Below are 13654 nucleotides of genomic sequence, written 5' to 3' on the forward strand. Positions count from 1 at the left end.
ATACCATAAAATCCAACCTGTCTTCCAACACTATTTTGTCCATGAGCTGAACTTATAAACAGCACAAAGCACACCTAAGTTGTGTGTACCCAACATAAAAGTTACTCCCAAGCCCTTTAAAGAATTGGTATATTTAAATGAAGATGTTAGGGGCAAGTAGGCACCATTTCAGGATTAGTTCTATAACCCAGATTATCTCCATCTTCTTTTCTACTTCCATTGCCTGATAAAGGTCCTCCCTACTACCTACCCTCAACTACTGTATGGCAAAGGACTCAGTTTGGTCTTCTGAACTCCATAATCTTTCCTCTCTGGCTAATTCTAATACACGGGTCATTGCATTTTTTCAGCTCAAAACACTTCAGTGATTCTTTTTTGAATACAATTCACATTCCTTTGCATGGTATTCAAAGCACTCCATGATTTGGTAATATCCCCCACCTTTCCAATGTTACATCAAAATGACTCCTCTACATCTGACCTGTGTTGGACTGCTTGTCACTCAAACAAAAAAAAAGTATTTTATTTTCTAGTTACATGCAAAGATAGTTTTCAACATTTGTTTTCATAAGACTTTTAGTTCCAAATTTTTCTCCCTCCCCAAGACATAAAACAATCTGATATAGGTTATATATGTATAATGTGATTGTGTCAATGTGATTAACACAATTCTGCATTAGTCATATTGTTAAAGAATCAGAATACAAGGGAAAAACCTCAAAAGAAAATTTAAAAACAAAAACAACAAAAAAATAGACACAGTATGGTTCAATCTGCATTCAGATCCCACAGTTCTTTTTTTCTGGATGTGAAAAACATTTTTCATCATGAGTTCTTTGGAATTGTCTTGGATCACTGCACTGCTGAGAAGAGCTAAGTCTATCACAGTTGATCACACAATGTTGATCACACAATGTTGCTGTTGCTGTTACTGTTACTGTGTACACATTCCCCAATTGATGGGCACTCCCTCAATTTCCAATTCTTTGCCACCACAAAGAGAGCTACTATAAATATTTTTGTACATATGGGTCTTTTCCTCTTTGGTATACAAACCTAGTAGTGGTATTACTGAGTCAAAGGGTATGCACAGTCCTTTGGGTATAGTTCCAAATTGTTCTCCAGAAAGGTTGGATCAGTTCACAACTCCACCAACAATGCATTATGCTTTTCCACTTCTATGCCTTTCTATTCCTTATTCTTTATAAATAAATTAATCTCCCACCTGTCTTCATGTTGAATTTTCCACCTATTCAACTTAAACATTACCAACCTTCTCCATGAAAATTTCCTTCACCCTTTAGTCAAGAATCTCTCTACTCGAGCCCCATTTTAAGCACTTTATTGTTACACTTTTTGCATGCATCCTAGAGCTAAGTTCCATGAGTGTCAAACACTGTATCTTATCTACATTTAAAATTTTGCCAGTGCTAGCATACTTAAAATTTTTTTATGAATTTGACTGCTTAACAAGGAATTTCTGAGCATTTAAAATTTTGTAAACATATTTACTGCCTGCAGCCAAAATCTAAGCTTCTTGCATACACAACAAAATTCTCAACAGCAAAGAAAAACAGAAACACTTGTGTGTGCCTAAAAGCACTTTCAGAAGAGCTGAGACATTAGCTTCAATTGCCCAATGACATCAAGCACTTTATTCATTAACTCTAAAAGTACCACCACTTAACAAGTGGATTAGGGAAAGGCTGCAAACTATGGAACATAATCATGAAAGAATCAAAACTGTGGATAACCTATAACAGCAATGGAGAGAGAGATACATGATGGGCACAGGGAGGCTGTATCTTGGTTAATAATGAATTTACAAATCATCCAGGAAAAGTAGAGTAGTTATGTAGGAAAAACAGGGAATTAAGATAAAAACTAAAATAGGGTTAGTGTTGAAGGATCATGGTATACTGAACTACAGTAGTTTAGACTACTAGGTAGTGTCTAAAGTGACAAATGGGTATCTTATATATATAATAAGGGTTGAGTGAAAGTGCTGACAGGAAGATCACCAAGAAATCTGTTAATTCAGATTTATTTAGGTTTTAATTCAACACTTGTGATAGGTCTGTGCATCAGGGAAAGTTGTTTTACATTTGGAAAACTGCACTCAACTCAACTCTTCCTCCCATTCAATTTATACATTCTATGACAAGAGTCATAGATTACTAGACTGGTCTTTATACTATAAGTCATGAAAAAAAAAGAAAAAGAAAAAAAATCCAGATTTTAAAAAAGCTATGAAAGGGCTATCAACCAGGAAATGTATGATTGGAAAAGTTAAGTTATTCATGTACTAATAAGAAATACTAGTCAATGAATAGCTGGAACACTAAATTGGTACCTACTGGATGTTAAAAGACCTAAAAAGGTGGAGAGAAAGAATGCCAAGAATCATACCCTACAAGACTAGAGAAATTGCCATCTACAACGATGGAGAATAAAGTATGTTTCAGGAATTTTGCTAGGTGGTTCTTGTGATACAAAAAGGAATAATAAAGGCAATTATTATCTTCAAGGAGCTTATTATATAATATGTGCTTCTCCATGTATCCTCTTAGAAAGCTTTCCAGCATTTATTTTTACTAATGAACTGTTGAAAATACAGGCTAAGCAAAAGAATAAGAAACTACAAAACTGGAAAGTCAGCTTCCAAAATGACTGTTGATTTGTATTTTGTTTAGTTTCCAAATATTAAACTGAATTTAAAAAAAAAGACCACCAAAGAAAACAGGAGGCCTTTCCATTTTCCTTAAGTAAATTTTCAATGTTCCTTCAGTCTATAAATGAGATTTTTTTTTTTTAAAAAAAGCTAGGTACTAATCCTTTTTTGCAGAGTGTAATTTTATACTTTAGTTGTATCTAAATATAACAGGAGCCTACAGTTTGGTTTTAATATGGATGATTAAAATGGCTAAAGTATGTGATATGAGAGGAAGGAAAAAAAAAACAGTTGACCTAAAACTATTACCATCTGTCTGAGAAATTGGTGTTAACAGCAAAAGCCACCTTGCACCTTTAATTTTGCTTAAATTAGGCTCAAGTTATTCTCACCTTTCAAATTTTTTCCAACAGTTCTTCAAGTCACTATCCTGAACCTCCTTTTCTACCTACATTCTTCTATGCTAACCACCCCCAAATCTACATACCTATACCAACCTCTCCAATTCCACCAGGATGTCATTTATTACCTTAAACTCTATAGATTAAAGGATATTTTGGACTTGGGGGGAGGTCACCACAGAGCAGAAAGTGTAAAATCAGAGAGGGAGGCTATACTAACCATTATAAAATAAGCATTTATTTTATCAAGCCCAGGCCATATGAACACAAAAGTCAAGACAGTTTTTGTCCTCAAGGAATTATGTATTCTAACTGGGGGGACCAGACACAAAGGCAGCCAGGTAAAACGACTTTGGTCTGGGAAAATTACAGCGACACAGAGCAGTCATAGGAGAGGAAATTGCCATGCCCACCCATGTAAATCTGCATGGTTCATAGTCGATTTGATCATAGTTCGACATTCCAGAAAGTGAGGGGGAAGCTGTAGCAGATGGCCAGAGGATAGAAAGTAGAGTGAAACGTGGCTAAGTGGAGTAATCTACAATGAATGATGCTGAAAAGGCAGGCCAGGACCAGGTAGTGAATGACTTCAGAAGTTTGTATTTGATCCTTGAACATGGATTCTTAACCTGGGATCCATGAACTTCTTTAAAAACAAAAACAAAATCATTTTTAACTTTACTTTGATATAATTGGTTTCCTTTATATTTTATTTCATGCATTTAAAAACATTCTGAGAAGAGGCCCACCTGTTGATTGCCAAAGGGTTCCATGACACAAAAGTTTTAAAAGATGCCTTGACCTAGGAAAGTTTATTAAGTAGAAGAGCCAAGATTAGACCTGCAACTAAGATAAAAAACAACTACTCTTAAGGAAACTACTTTGGCAGCAGTGCGGAGGATGGATTAGTGGGGAGAGGCTTGAGGCAAGGAGATCAATTGGGAAGTTATTAAAATGGTCCAGGCTAAGAGTAGTGAGAAAGGGGAATGTGCATTTAATGTTGTGGAAGTAAAAATGCCTGTATTTAAAATGGCTTGCTGGATATGGTGGAGGATGTGGGAGATTCAAGAATACTGCCTACATGGGGAACCTGGGAAACCTGGAAACCCTGTTTCCATAGCAACAGGGAATTTCAAGGGGAATGGGTTGTTTTTGTGGGGGATGGGGGAAAGGAAGAAAATGAATTCTTTTGTAAACACGCTCAGTTTGAGATGTTCATGTGACATCTAGTTTGAAATGTCAAGACTGAAGGTAGGAAAGATTTGGAGCAGGCTGACTATATAGATATGGTAACCAACTGTGTAGAGATCACTGGCCCCAAAGGAAATTCTGGGGTTATTGAGAGATAGAGATAAAAAACCAAAAAGGATGGAGCTTTAGGGTACAGCTAGATAGTGGGTATGATATGAAGACTAAGGACAGGGTAAGATCTGTTTTAGAATGAGAGAGAACTGAACATGTTTGTGGAGGTGGGAAGGCAATGTGCTAGAAAAGACGAGAACAGAATGGAAAGGTTTTTTGGTTTTGGCCAGGTAGGAGGGGACACCTCATAATCAGAGATTGTATAGTACTGAAGGAGAGAATGAGGCATGATGTTAAGAAGTTTGAAATTTAGAAAGGGAAAAAAACCCTAAAGAAAACAAAGATACTACCCAAAGCTCCAATATTCCATAAGAAAAAACCTCATACCTCTAAATTTCTAGGAATTAATTATGGTTTTGCTTTCCATCTTCCAATCTCCCAGAAGCAGCAAAATTCTGGGACTTTTTTTAGATTTTTTGCTAAGATCTACAGACATCAAAACACTGAAATTTACATACACATTAGGGCAAACATCTTCTGTGTTTTTTGTGAGCCTACAGTAGTAGAAAATTATCATGCACTTACAAAGTCACTACTTAGGAAAAGTAAAAAAATACTACTTTCCAGGTGGCAATTTATTATGAAGAAACATATTGAGTCACCAACAAATTTGTCTAAACATAATTGGCTGTTGAATGCAAAGCCTTTTACCTAGCACTGTATCAAATACAGACAACAACAGCATGGTTCCTAAATCAAGGAGTTCAAAATTGACTTTGGGGGAAAAAGCTACACATAGGTACAAATTGAGCATACGTGATTGGGGGGGGGGGGGTTGGGGGGTGGTTGTCACTGTGGTGATGTTAAGGACGACTTCTGGAAAGAGGTGACCCTTTAAACAAAAACAGTAAGAAGTATGAACAGCATCATGTGAAAATGAAAAATATGACTTTATTTGGAAGGCCAGACCCCAAAAGTAGTCAATAATACTTTGATGTCAACTCGGAAGGTTTCTGGAATAAGCCAAGAAACCATGTGCTTGGTTCTATGTTAGTTAACATTTTTAACCAATGCAATTCAGATAGCATTTATTAAGAGGGCTGAACAGTTTGGTGTAGAAATACAGCAAACTTAATAGGGAAATAAGTAAGGGTGGGGGAAGGAGAATAAAACACAGGAGGGAACAGTGATGAGCAAAACAAGCTTCTTGAGAGACTGAAAGGGTTAGGGTTAAAGCAAAGAACTAGAATCTTAGTTTGCTTCTCAAACAAATGGGGAATGGTTGAGCAAAGTGGTACATTAATGTAGCAGAATATTAATACACAAGAAATGACAAAAAAAGAATTTCAGAGAATCCTAGGTAGTAGATACTGACTGCAGAATGAAATGAGTAGAACCAGGAGACCAATTATACAACATTGTAAAAAAAATAATTTAAAAAGACAAGTCTAATCAATGTTTCCAGAGGATTTATGATCAAGGTGATGACCAGAAAGACATGCTTGGGGGGGGGGGGGGCCTCGAAATGAAGGTTAAGTGACTTGCCCAAGGTCACACAGCTAAGTAAGTGTCAAGTGACTGAGGCTGGATTTGAATTCAGGTCCTCCTGAATCCAGGGCCGGTGCTTTATCCACTGCACCACCTAGCTGCCCACAAGATAGACATTTTTTGACAAAGGCCCCTGTATGTTTTGCTTGACATAAGGGTATTCGTTTTCTTTCCATTTTCAATGAGGGAGGAGGAAAGGAAGGCAGCAATAGTGACACCCCCCCCCTTTCATGTAACATTTAAAAATATGTACAGGGGTAGCTAGGTGGCACAGTGGATAGAGCACCAGCCCTGGAGTCAGGAGTACCTGAGTTCAAATCCAGCCTCAGACACTTAACACTTACTAGCTGTGTGACCCTGGGCAAGTCACTTAACCCCAATTGCCTCACTTAAAAAAAAATATATGTACAAACAAAACAAAATATGTACAAACAAAAAGAAGTTCAAAAGGAAGCACAAACAGGAGAATTTTGAAAATAATATGTATAATTACATTTTTTTCAAAAGAGGTATGAGGGGGCAGCTAGCAGTGGATAAAGCATAGGTCAGTCCTGGATTCAGGAGTACCTGAGTTCAAATCTGGCCTTGGACACTTGACACTTACTAGCTGTGTGACCCTGGGCAAGTCACTTAACCCCCACTGCCACCTCCATTGCTGCCCCCCCACCCCAAGGTATGAAACATATTCGTGTTTCATACAGAACACTTGTATTATGTTTTATTACAGAAATATTCTTTTGGGGGGGTTATTTAAAAAAAATTTTAAGGCATTTAAAAAAGTGTTAATAAACACTGGGCACTGTACTAGGTATTGGGAATTCAAAGACCAAAAAAAAAAAAGTTATCAGTCTCAAGGAACTTATATACTACTGAAATACAACCTGTGGGTAGATTAGTGGAAGGCACATACAAAATAAAATACAAAGTAGTTTGATTAGGGGAAGGGCAGAAGCAACTGAGGTTGGGCAGGAGGAAGGAAAGATCTCTTATAGGTGGCCTAGTCTTGAAGGATGCTAGGGGTTCCAAGGAGAGGTAGGAGAAAGCTACTAGTCATATAAAGGGAAGGGGGCAGGAGAAAAAATGGAGATATGCCTATATAAAAGCACAGAAGTAGATTTAATGTCATGTACAAGGGGATCAGGATCACAAATAGGTCAATGTGGCTGGATTGAGATGGTTAAATGCCAAAGTTTTCATTTTGACCTAAAAACCATTAAAAGAACCACTGACATTTCTTAAGAGTGACATGGGTAAACCTGTACTTGAGGGTATCAATCTAGCATTTCAAATGATTATTTTGGCAATGACACATAAGAGGGAAGGTCATAGAAGCAAAGAAGATTACTGCAATAATTCAGGTGTAAAATGTGGAGACACTGGGCAATAATCGAGTGCAAGTCATTTTACTCATGATGCAATGAATATCGTGCTGGGCATATTTAGGGCAGTTTATCAAAGTCATGTTTTCATTGAACTTCAACTTCATTCCCCAAATCAATTTTTTCCTTTGTTTAAACTCCACCAAGATAGGCTAAACACTAACCTCTATTGTATAGTACTAACAAACCATAAAAAACAACACTTTCAGATGGCTCAGGGCCACTTACTGCAATGCAAAGTCAAGCAGCCTTTAACAAGGCTAGATAACACCACTAGATAGTAAAATTTGTGTATGATCGTCCAAACAGTTTAGAGAACTTATGTTCATTTCTACAACTGATCTAAAATAATTTAGACCATATTCATACCAAACAATTTAGGAAGCTGCCCAAAAAAATGTAAAAAATGAGCCTGAATTTAAGAGTTACCAGATCTTTTAAGATATTGAATCTATCATTTTGGTCATATAAACTATTTGAGGGGTATAAAACTAAATACTAATAAGCAACTTGTTTCTCTGTCTCTTTAATTTTGAAGCAAGATTAGTACTTCAGGGTGCTATTAATAAGTGGTACCAAATAGAATGAAATTGAGTTCCTTTGCAAATCATTTCAATTTCTCAACTGTAGCTACATTTACTTCACCAGATATCCTGAGACACTTTCCCAACTGCTTAATATTTAAAAGCTAAGATAATTTAAATGTCATTTTCTTTGATTTATCATTCTACAATTCCCAAAATAAGTGACTGGTACAATCTACCCACACGTGAAAAATTTAAGACTAGATGGATTAGGAACCTAAAACTCCTTTATAGAGTGTTCCACCAGTTATATGTGTAAACCAAGATCATCTTTCACTTTAAATCTGTTCTTTCTTCTTTGACATTTGTCACTGGCAGGACCACTCATTCAGTCTCCCACAATGGAAACCTTGTTTTTTTAACCGACTCTTCCCCTCTGCCTCATCTCTCATACAACCATTTACAAAGTCCTGCCAATTCAACTCTACCCAAGACAAGACAGATAGATAGACCCTCATCACTGGCCTCCAAAAACTAGGATGATGGGATTGTGTACTACAAGATAAGGAGAGGAGGGATGTTGGGTTTTTTCTTCTACAACACTGACCATGTTTACAGTTGTTTACAGTTGTTGGGCCTTTGTTCTGGGAGAGGACCAAAGACATCAGGAGGATAATGTCTTGACTTGCAATTGAACTGGATTAAAGTGAGGAAGAGCTGTGCAAAGTTCAGTTTCACTTTCTCTTCCGGAGTCAAAGTTCAGTGACAAGACTTAAGACAACTGGTGATGCCATGCCCCCAACTGGCCATGACACTACTCCTTAGCTCAAGAAGTTTCAGTGGCTCCCTATATCCCCTAGGATAAAACACATTTCAACCTACCTTTCTAAAATGATTCATATTCCATCCTTATACTTTCTATTTAGGGCCTAACTGGTCTAACATTGTTCTCATGATATTGTTTTTGTGCCGTGTGCTTTTGTATAAGCTTATGCCTAGAATAGTCTTTCATCTCAGCTTTTCAGAATACCAATCTTCCAGGCTCAATTCAAACCCTACCTCCTACATGATGTCCCCCAATTAGTGCTCCCACCAATTACTTTGCATTTATCTATCTATGGGCCTCCCCAATAGAATGTAAGCTCCCTTAGGACAGGGATTGTTTCTCTGTTATACCAGATTGTGGTTCTGTGCCTGCACAAGGCAGAGGCGTAATATTGAACTGGAAGGAAGCTTAGAGATTATTTATCCTTTATTTTAAAAATTCAAAAGAGGATCAGAGAAGTTGAATGAATGAAAAAAGCTCTTATATGCATAAACACTAGGATTATAAGTAGAAAAGCAAGAACTTCTCTCTAGCACACATTCCATCTACTAAGGGAAGAAAAAAAATGTAGCTTTCAGCTGCAAGTCAAGTGGAAAGGTTTTAAGGGGTTTAGCATGCATTCTTTTTTTTTTTTTTTTTGGTGAGGTAATTGGGGTTAAGTGACTTGCCCATGGTCACACAGCTAGCAAGTGTCAAGTGTCTGAGGCCACATTTCAACTCAGGTCTTCCTGACTCCAGGGCTGGTGCTCTATTCACTGCGCCACCTAGCTGCCCCCAACATGCATTCTTTAATGTACATTGATAAAATCACATTGGTTTCCATTGAAGTATTCAATAGTGTCAGGGACTTTGGTAGTTAAGAACTTTCTTGATCACAGAGGCTGAAGCAGCCTGAACAACTAGTGAGATTCAGGATTAGAACACACCTTTTGACTCAAAAATCTAATGTTCTTCCCACTATGACACTCAGCTTATTTTATACAGTTAAAATATACAACATAAACACAATGCAATTGAGGGGGAAAGCACTAAATAAAAGGTGTGAATTGTTTCTGAATGTGCACACACCTTTAATAATCTCAAAAACTGTCATAACAAAGAGTTTATATAGTAAATGTATTAAGAGTTATTTGTCTTTGCATCTTATCTCTCAACTTAAGACTGTAAGCAAGGGAGAGACAAACTGCAAGCCTTGGAAAATGTATGAATTGAATTTTCCCATATTTATATAAATCAGAAGACAACAAACATCTATATTTTCCACCCTAGTTGGAGCAATAGACATCAAATATTTAGAAGATAAAATTACTTCAATTGGCCATATCTATTTTTGGAGATCCAACTATACCCCAGAAGAGAGAGCATAACAAAACAATGTAACAATTTTTCCATCAGTTAAAAAAGAACTCAAATTCTCCACCCTCAGCAGGTTTAAAGCAATGATTTTCCAACACCTGAAAGGGAACCTCTCAACTTTGGAAAAAAAAAGAAAAGCAAGATTAACTATAATGCTAATGACCTAAGAAACACCAAAATTATGAAAAAGTCCCTTTCAACATTTCTACATCACCCCAATAATAAAAGAATAATTTAATCAAATTTGATTAAAAAAAAAAAAACCATGGTAACCAAAAATATCTAACACACCTTAACATTTTCTTCATCTGTGTCTTTTCTATTTCCCCTTCTTTTATCAATTTCATTTTTCAATAAACATTTTTATTTCTAGCTTTGAGTTCCAATTTCTTTTCCTTTTTTTTTTTTTTTTGGTGAGGCAATTGGGGTTAAGTAACTTGCCCAGGGTCACACAGCTAGTTAAGTGTTAAGTTTCTGAGGCTGGATTTGAACTTAGGTCCTCCTGACTCCAGGGTTGGTGCTCTATCCAATGCACCACCTAAGTGCCCCTCAATTTCATTTTTAAAAGCTGGGACAAGGATACCCAAACCTTTGTTATTAATAACATCTTTTATGTTGAAGCAGGACTTAACTTTTATCTGCTTATACACAGCTTCCCATGGTACTGTCAAAAAGGCAAAACCCTGGAATTTGGAAGTGTTTGCTTTTCCCTGAAATTTACTATGCTTAAGCCAAACTTAAAAATCTGTTGCAGCCCCAAATATACAAATAATTCAGGGGATAAAAGTGTGATTTTCTATCAGTACCATTAAATGAATGACAAAATACAAAACACAATGTTAGTGAAGAGACAAGATACATTTAAGTTGAGGAAATATTACCCAACTAAAGAAAAAAATTTGTATAAAGTTTCAACATGTTCTAACAAAGTTCAGCAAAATGCTAGAGAAATGGGGCAGGGGAGAAGGGTGGGCCTGGACTTAAAGACTATAATTTTTTAAAAAATCAGTGTCTAAGCAGTTTTTAGTTTTATCAAAGAAAACAATCTCAAAATTTAGAAAACCAGATCTCTCCTCAAAACTAAGAAAAATTCTTAACATATCTTTTTAAGCTTTTCACTTCATTATTCTTTCACTTAATTGAAAAGAATGAATCATTCTTTTAACTCAATGAAAAATAATGGTACATGTGTGATAGCTATTTCAAATAACAACTTAATAATTTTTCAACTATGTAGAATCAGCTCTTTTATAGCTGAAGTGACTGCAAGGCAATCATTAATTCAATACCCTCATCATACAGAAGTGAGATTAACTGACTTGCCTAGTCAACTCACCAAGTAGGTAGCAGGAAAAGGAAGAGCTTCAGATTGACTGCAGAATTCTTTCCCTCAACCCCACTACTTTTCTTAATACAAATAAGATAAGTTTTTAACCAATTCCAAAAGAAATGAGTTCTACAAAGGATCATACAGAGTTGGAAGGAACCGAAGAGGCCACTCATTTTATAGATAAGGAAATCAAGGTTCAAAGAGGAAGTGACTTACTCAAGGTCACCATGGTAGTAAAAAGACACGCCGGGGATCTGAACTCAAGTTGTCCAACTACAAATCCATTGCTCTTTCTGCACCACACTGCCTCTCTGGAGTGAATATGGAAGAAAAGTGGGTATATGGCCTTTAAGGTATTAGCCAGTTGATTATTTAAGATGCAAATGGAGTTTATGTACAACATTTTCAAATAAGGTGCTGCAGAAAGGAGTACTATGGATTTTTCCCATTAAAATCGAGGAGACAATTAAGAGCCACCACCAACACAATCCCTGTTCTGTCCAGTGTAGCCAAGCCTGCATTGCTACCTGATGCCAAAAGGCAAATAAATACACCAAAAACCCTGTACTCAGAGCAGAAAAATCTTAGTGATTCAGAGACTGAGGGCAAAAAGTACTGGATTTGGAGGCCTGGTTAAATTCCAAAAACCTGCTACTTACTGTGTGACCTTGGGCAAGTCACTTAATCTCCTCAGCTTCCATTATGTGCAAAATTAGCAAACTGGACTAGATATAGATTGCCTTTTCCACTCCTAGATTTGAGATCTGTATTTTGTATTTAACTATTTTACATTTACTTGTATTTATTCACTTTATATTTATTTTGTATGTATACTTTTCTTCGCCATTAGATTAAGATCCTTATGAATCGGGTAAATTTTAATTTTCGAAATTATCCCAAGAGACCTAGCAAAGTATCTAGTATATGGCCAGTGCTTAATAAATGTTTGCCAATTAAGATAGATACCTTAGTATTGATCTGTCATTTACATTGATGAAGATAAGGCAGTTAAAGAAAAACGAATTTTCAGTATGCTTAGAACTACATGTAAACCCATTAAAAAAACCAATGTTATCCACTTCCACTTTTAGGCATGTAGTCTCTAAAATATAATCAGTCATTTCTATTGGCTAATCAAGAGTGTAGCATTGTCAATAACATTCCTTCTTTCTCCCAAATAAAAGGGGGGGGGGTGCTATCACTGTCACAATTAAAGTTAAATCAGGATAACTGCTAAAAGCAGCATGCCTGTGCATGTAGTTGGTTGTGGAAAGAACACTGGACGTGGCTTGAACCTGTACCTGGAAGCTGTGTGACCTTGGGCAATCTGGTTTCCTTTTGGGGCCTCAGTTTCCTCATCTGTAAAGTTGAAGGGTTGGGACAAAATTTGGAGGACCCCCTCCAGCTTTAACAAGTGATGTGTGATGACCCTTTGCTACGCCTCTAAAGGATCCAGGCTAAGAGCTAAAGTGAAGGGGACACAAGACTTCTCTGAAACTCCCCACGCCTGAAGCTTCAGCCATCAAAGAAATGCTGTGTCACAGAAGGGGGAAAAAAGCATCCAAAGAGCTTTCTCAAAAAAACCCCACCATCTTCCCCTTTATTGGGAGAGGGAAGACACCCAGAGACACTAATTCTGCCCCCTCGAAAGCCACTCCCCCATCAATCTCCCCCCCCCCCCCGCCTCCCCAAACCGGCCTGCCCCTCCCAACCCTGTCCTTAGGATCCTCAGACCCACGTGGGGACAATGCCCGACAGCCAGCCTCCTGAGAGCGGCGGCGGAGCGGGGGTTGCGGCGTCCCCGAGCCCTTCCACCCCAGTCTCTCACCATCTCCTCGTGGGCACCAGTACCGTCCTGGTGGCCGCTGCCCGTCCCGGACGGAGCCGGGCTGGCCCTGCCCTCGGGGGTCTTCCTTTCGCTGTTCCGTTTGAGGCCTCCGCCCCCGGCATCGCCCCGGCCACCGCTGCCCGTGTCCCGCCGTCGTCGCTGCCGGCTCCACAGGTACACGGCGCCCGCGCCCAGGATGAGCGGCGCCCCGACCGCCAGAGCTAGCTGCCAGCGAGGCAGGCCCCCCGCGCCGGGACCCGCCGCCCCGCTCCCCACCCCGGCCCCGGCGCTGGGGACCGCCGCCACCGCCGCCTCCAGGGGCTTAGAGGCGGCCATGACGACCTGCCCAATCCTCAGCCGCCGCCCCTCTCCGGCCGCTCCAGTCCCGGAGCGAGCACGCCAGGCAGCGAGAGCAGCAGGGAGAGCGGGCGACAGAAAAGGGCCAGAGGGCACCGGAAACCCGGGGCATGCCGGGCCAATCTTCCGGCC

The 13654-nt window shown here is 38.6% G+C and overlaps 1 protein-coding gene across 1 annotated transcript in view; it reads right to left on the bottom strand.

The window, feature by feature from the left end:
• The window catches only part of TOMM70 (translocase of outer mitochondrial membrane 70), a 35288-nt gene extending 21640 nt beyond the window's left edge, over positions 1 to 13648 (bottom strand). Inside the window, 1 exon segment of the mRNA XM_043992456.1 lies at positions 13166 to 13648. Within this exon segment, the coding sequence (XP_043848391.1) occupies positions 13166 to 13501 (336 nt within the window). The 5' untranslated portion in view covers positions 13502 to 13648.
• Positions 13649 to 13654: the final 6 nt, after the last annotated feature.

The sequence above is a fragment of the Dromiciops gliroides genome, chromosome 3, assembly GCF_019393635.1.
Source record: "Dromiciops gliroides isolate mDroGli1 chromosome 3, mDroGli1.pri, whole genome shotgun sequence".
Taxonomy (NCBI): Eukaryota; Metazoa; Chordata; class Mammalia; order Microbiotheria; family Microbiotheriidae; genus Dromiciops; species Dromiciops gliroides.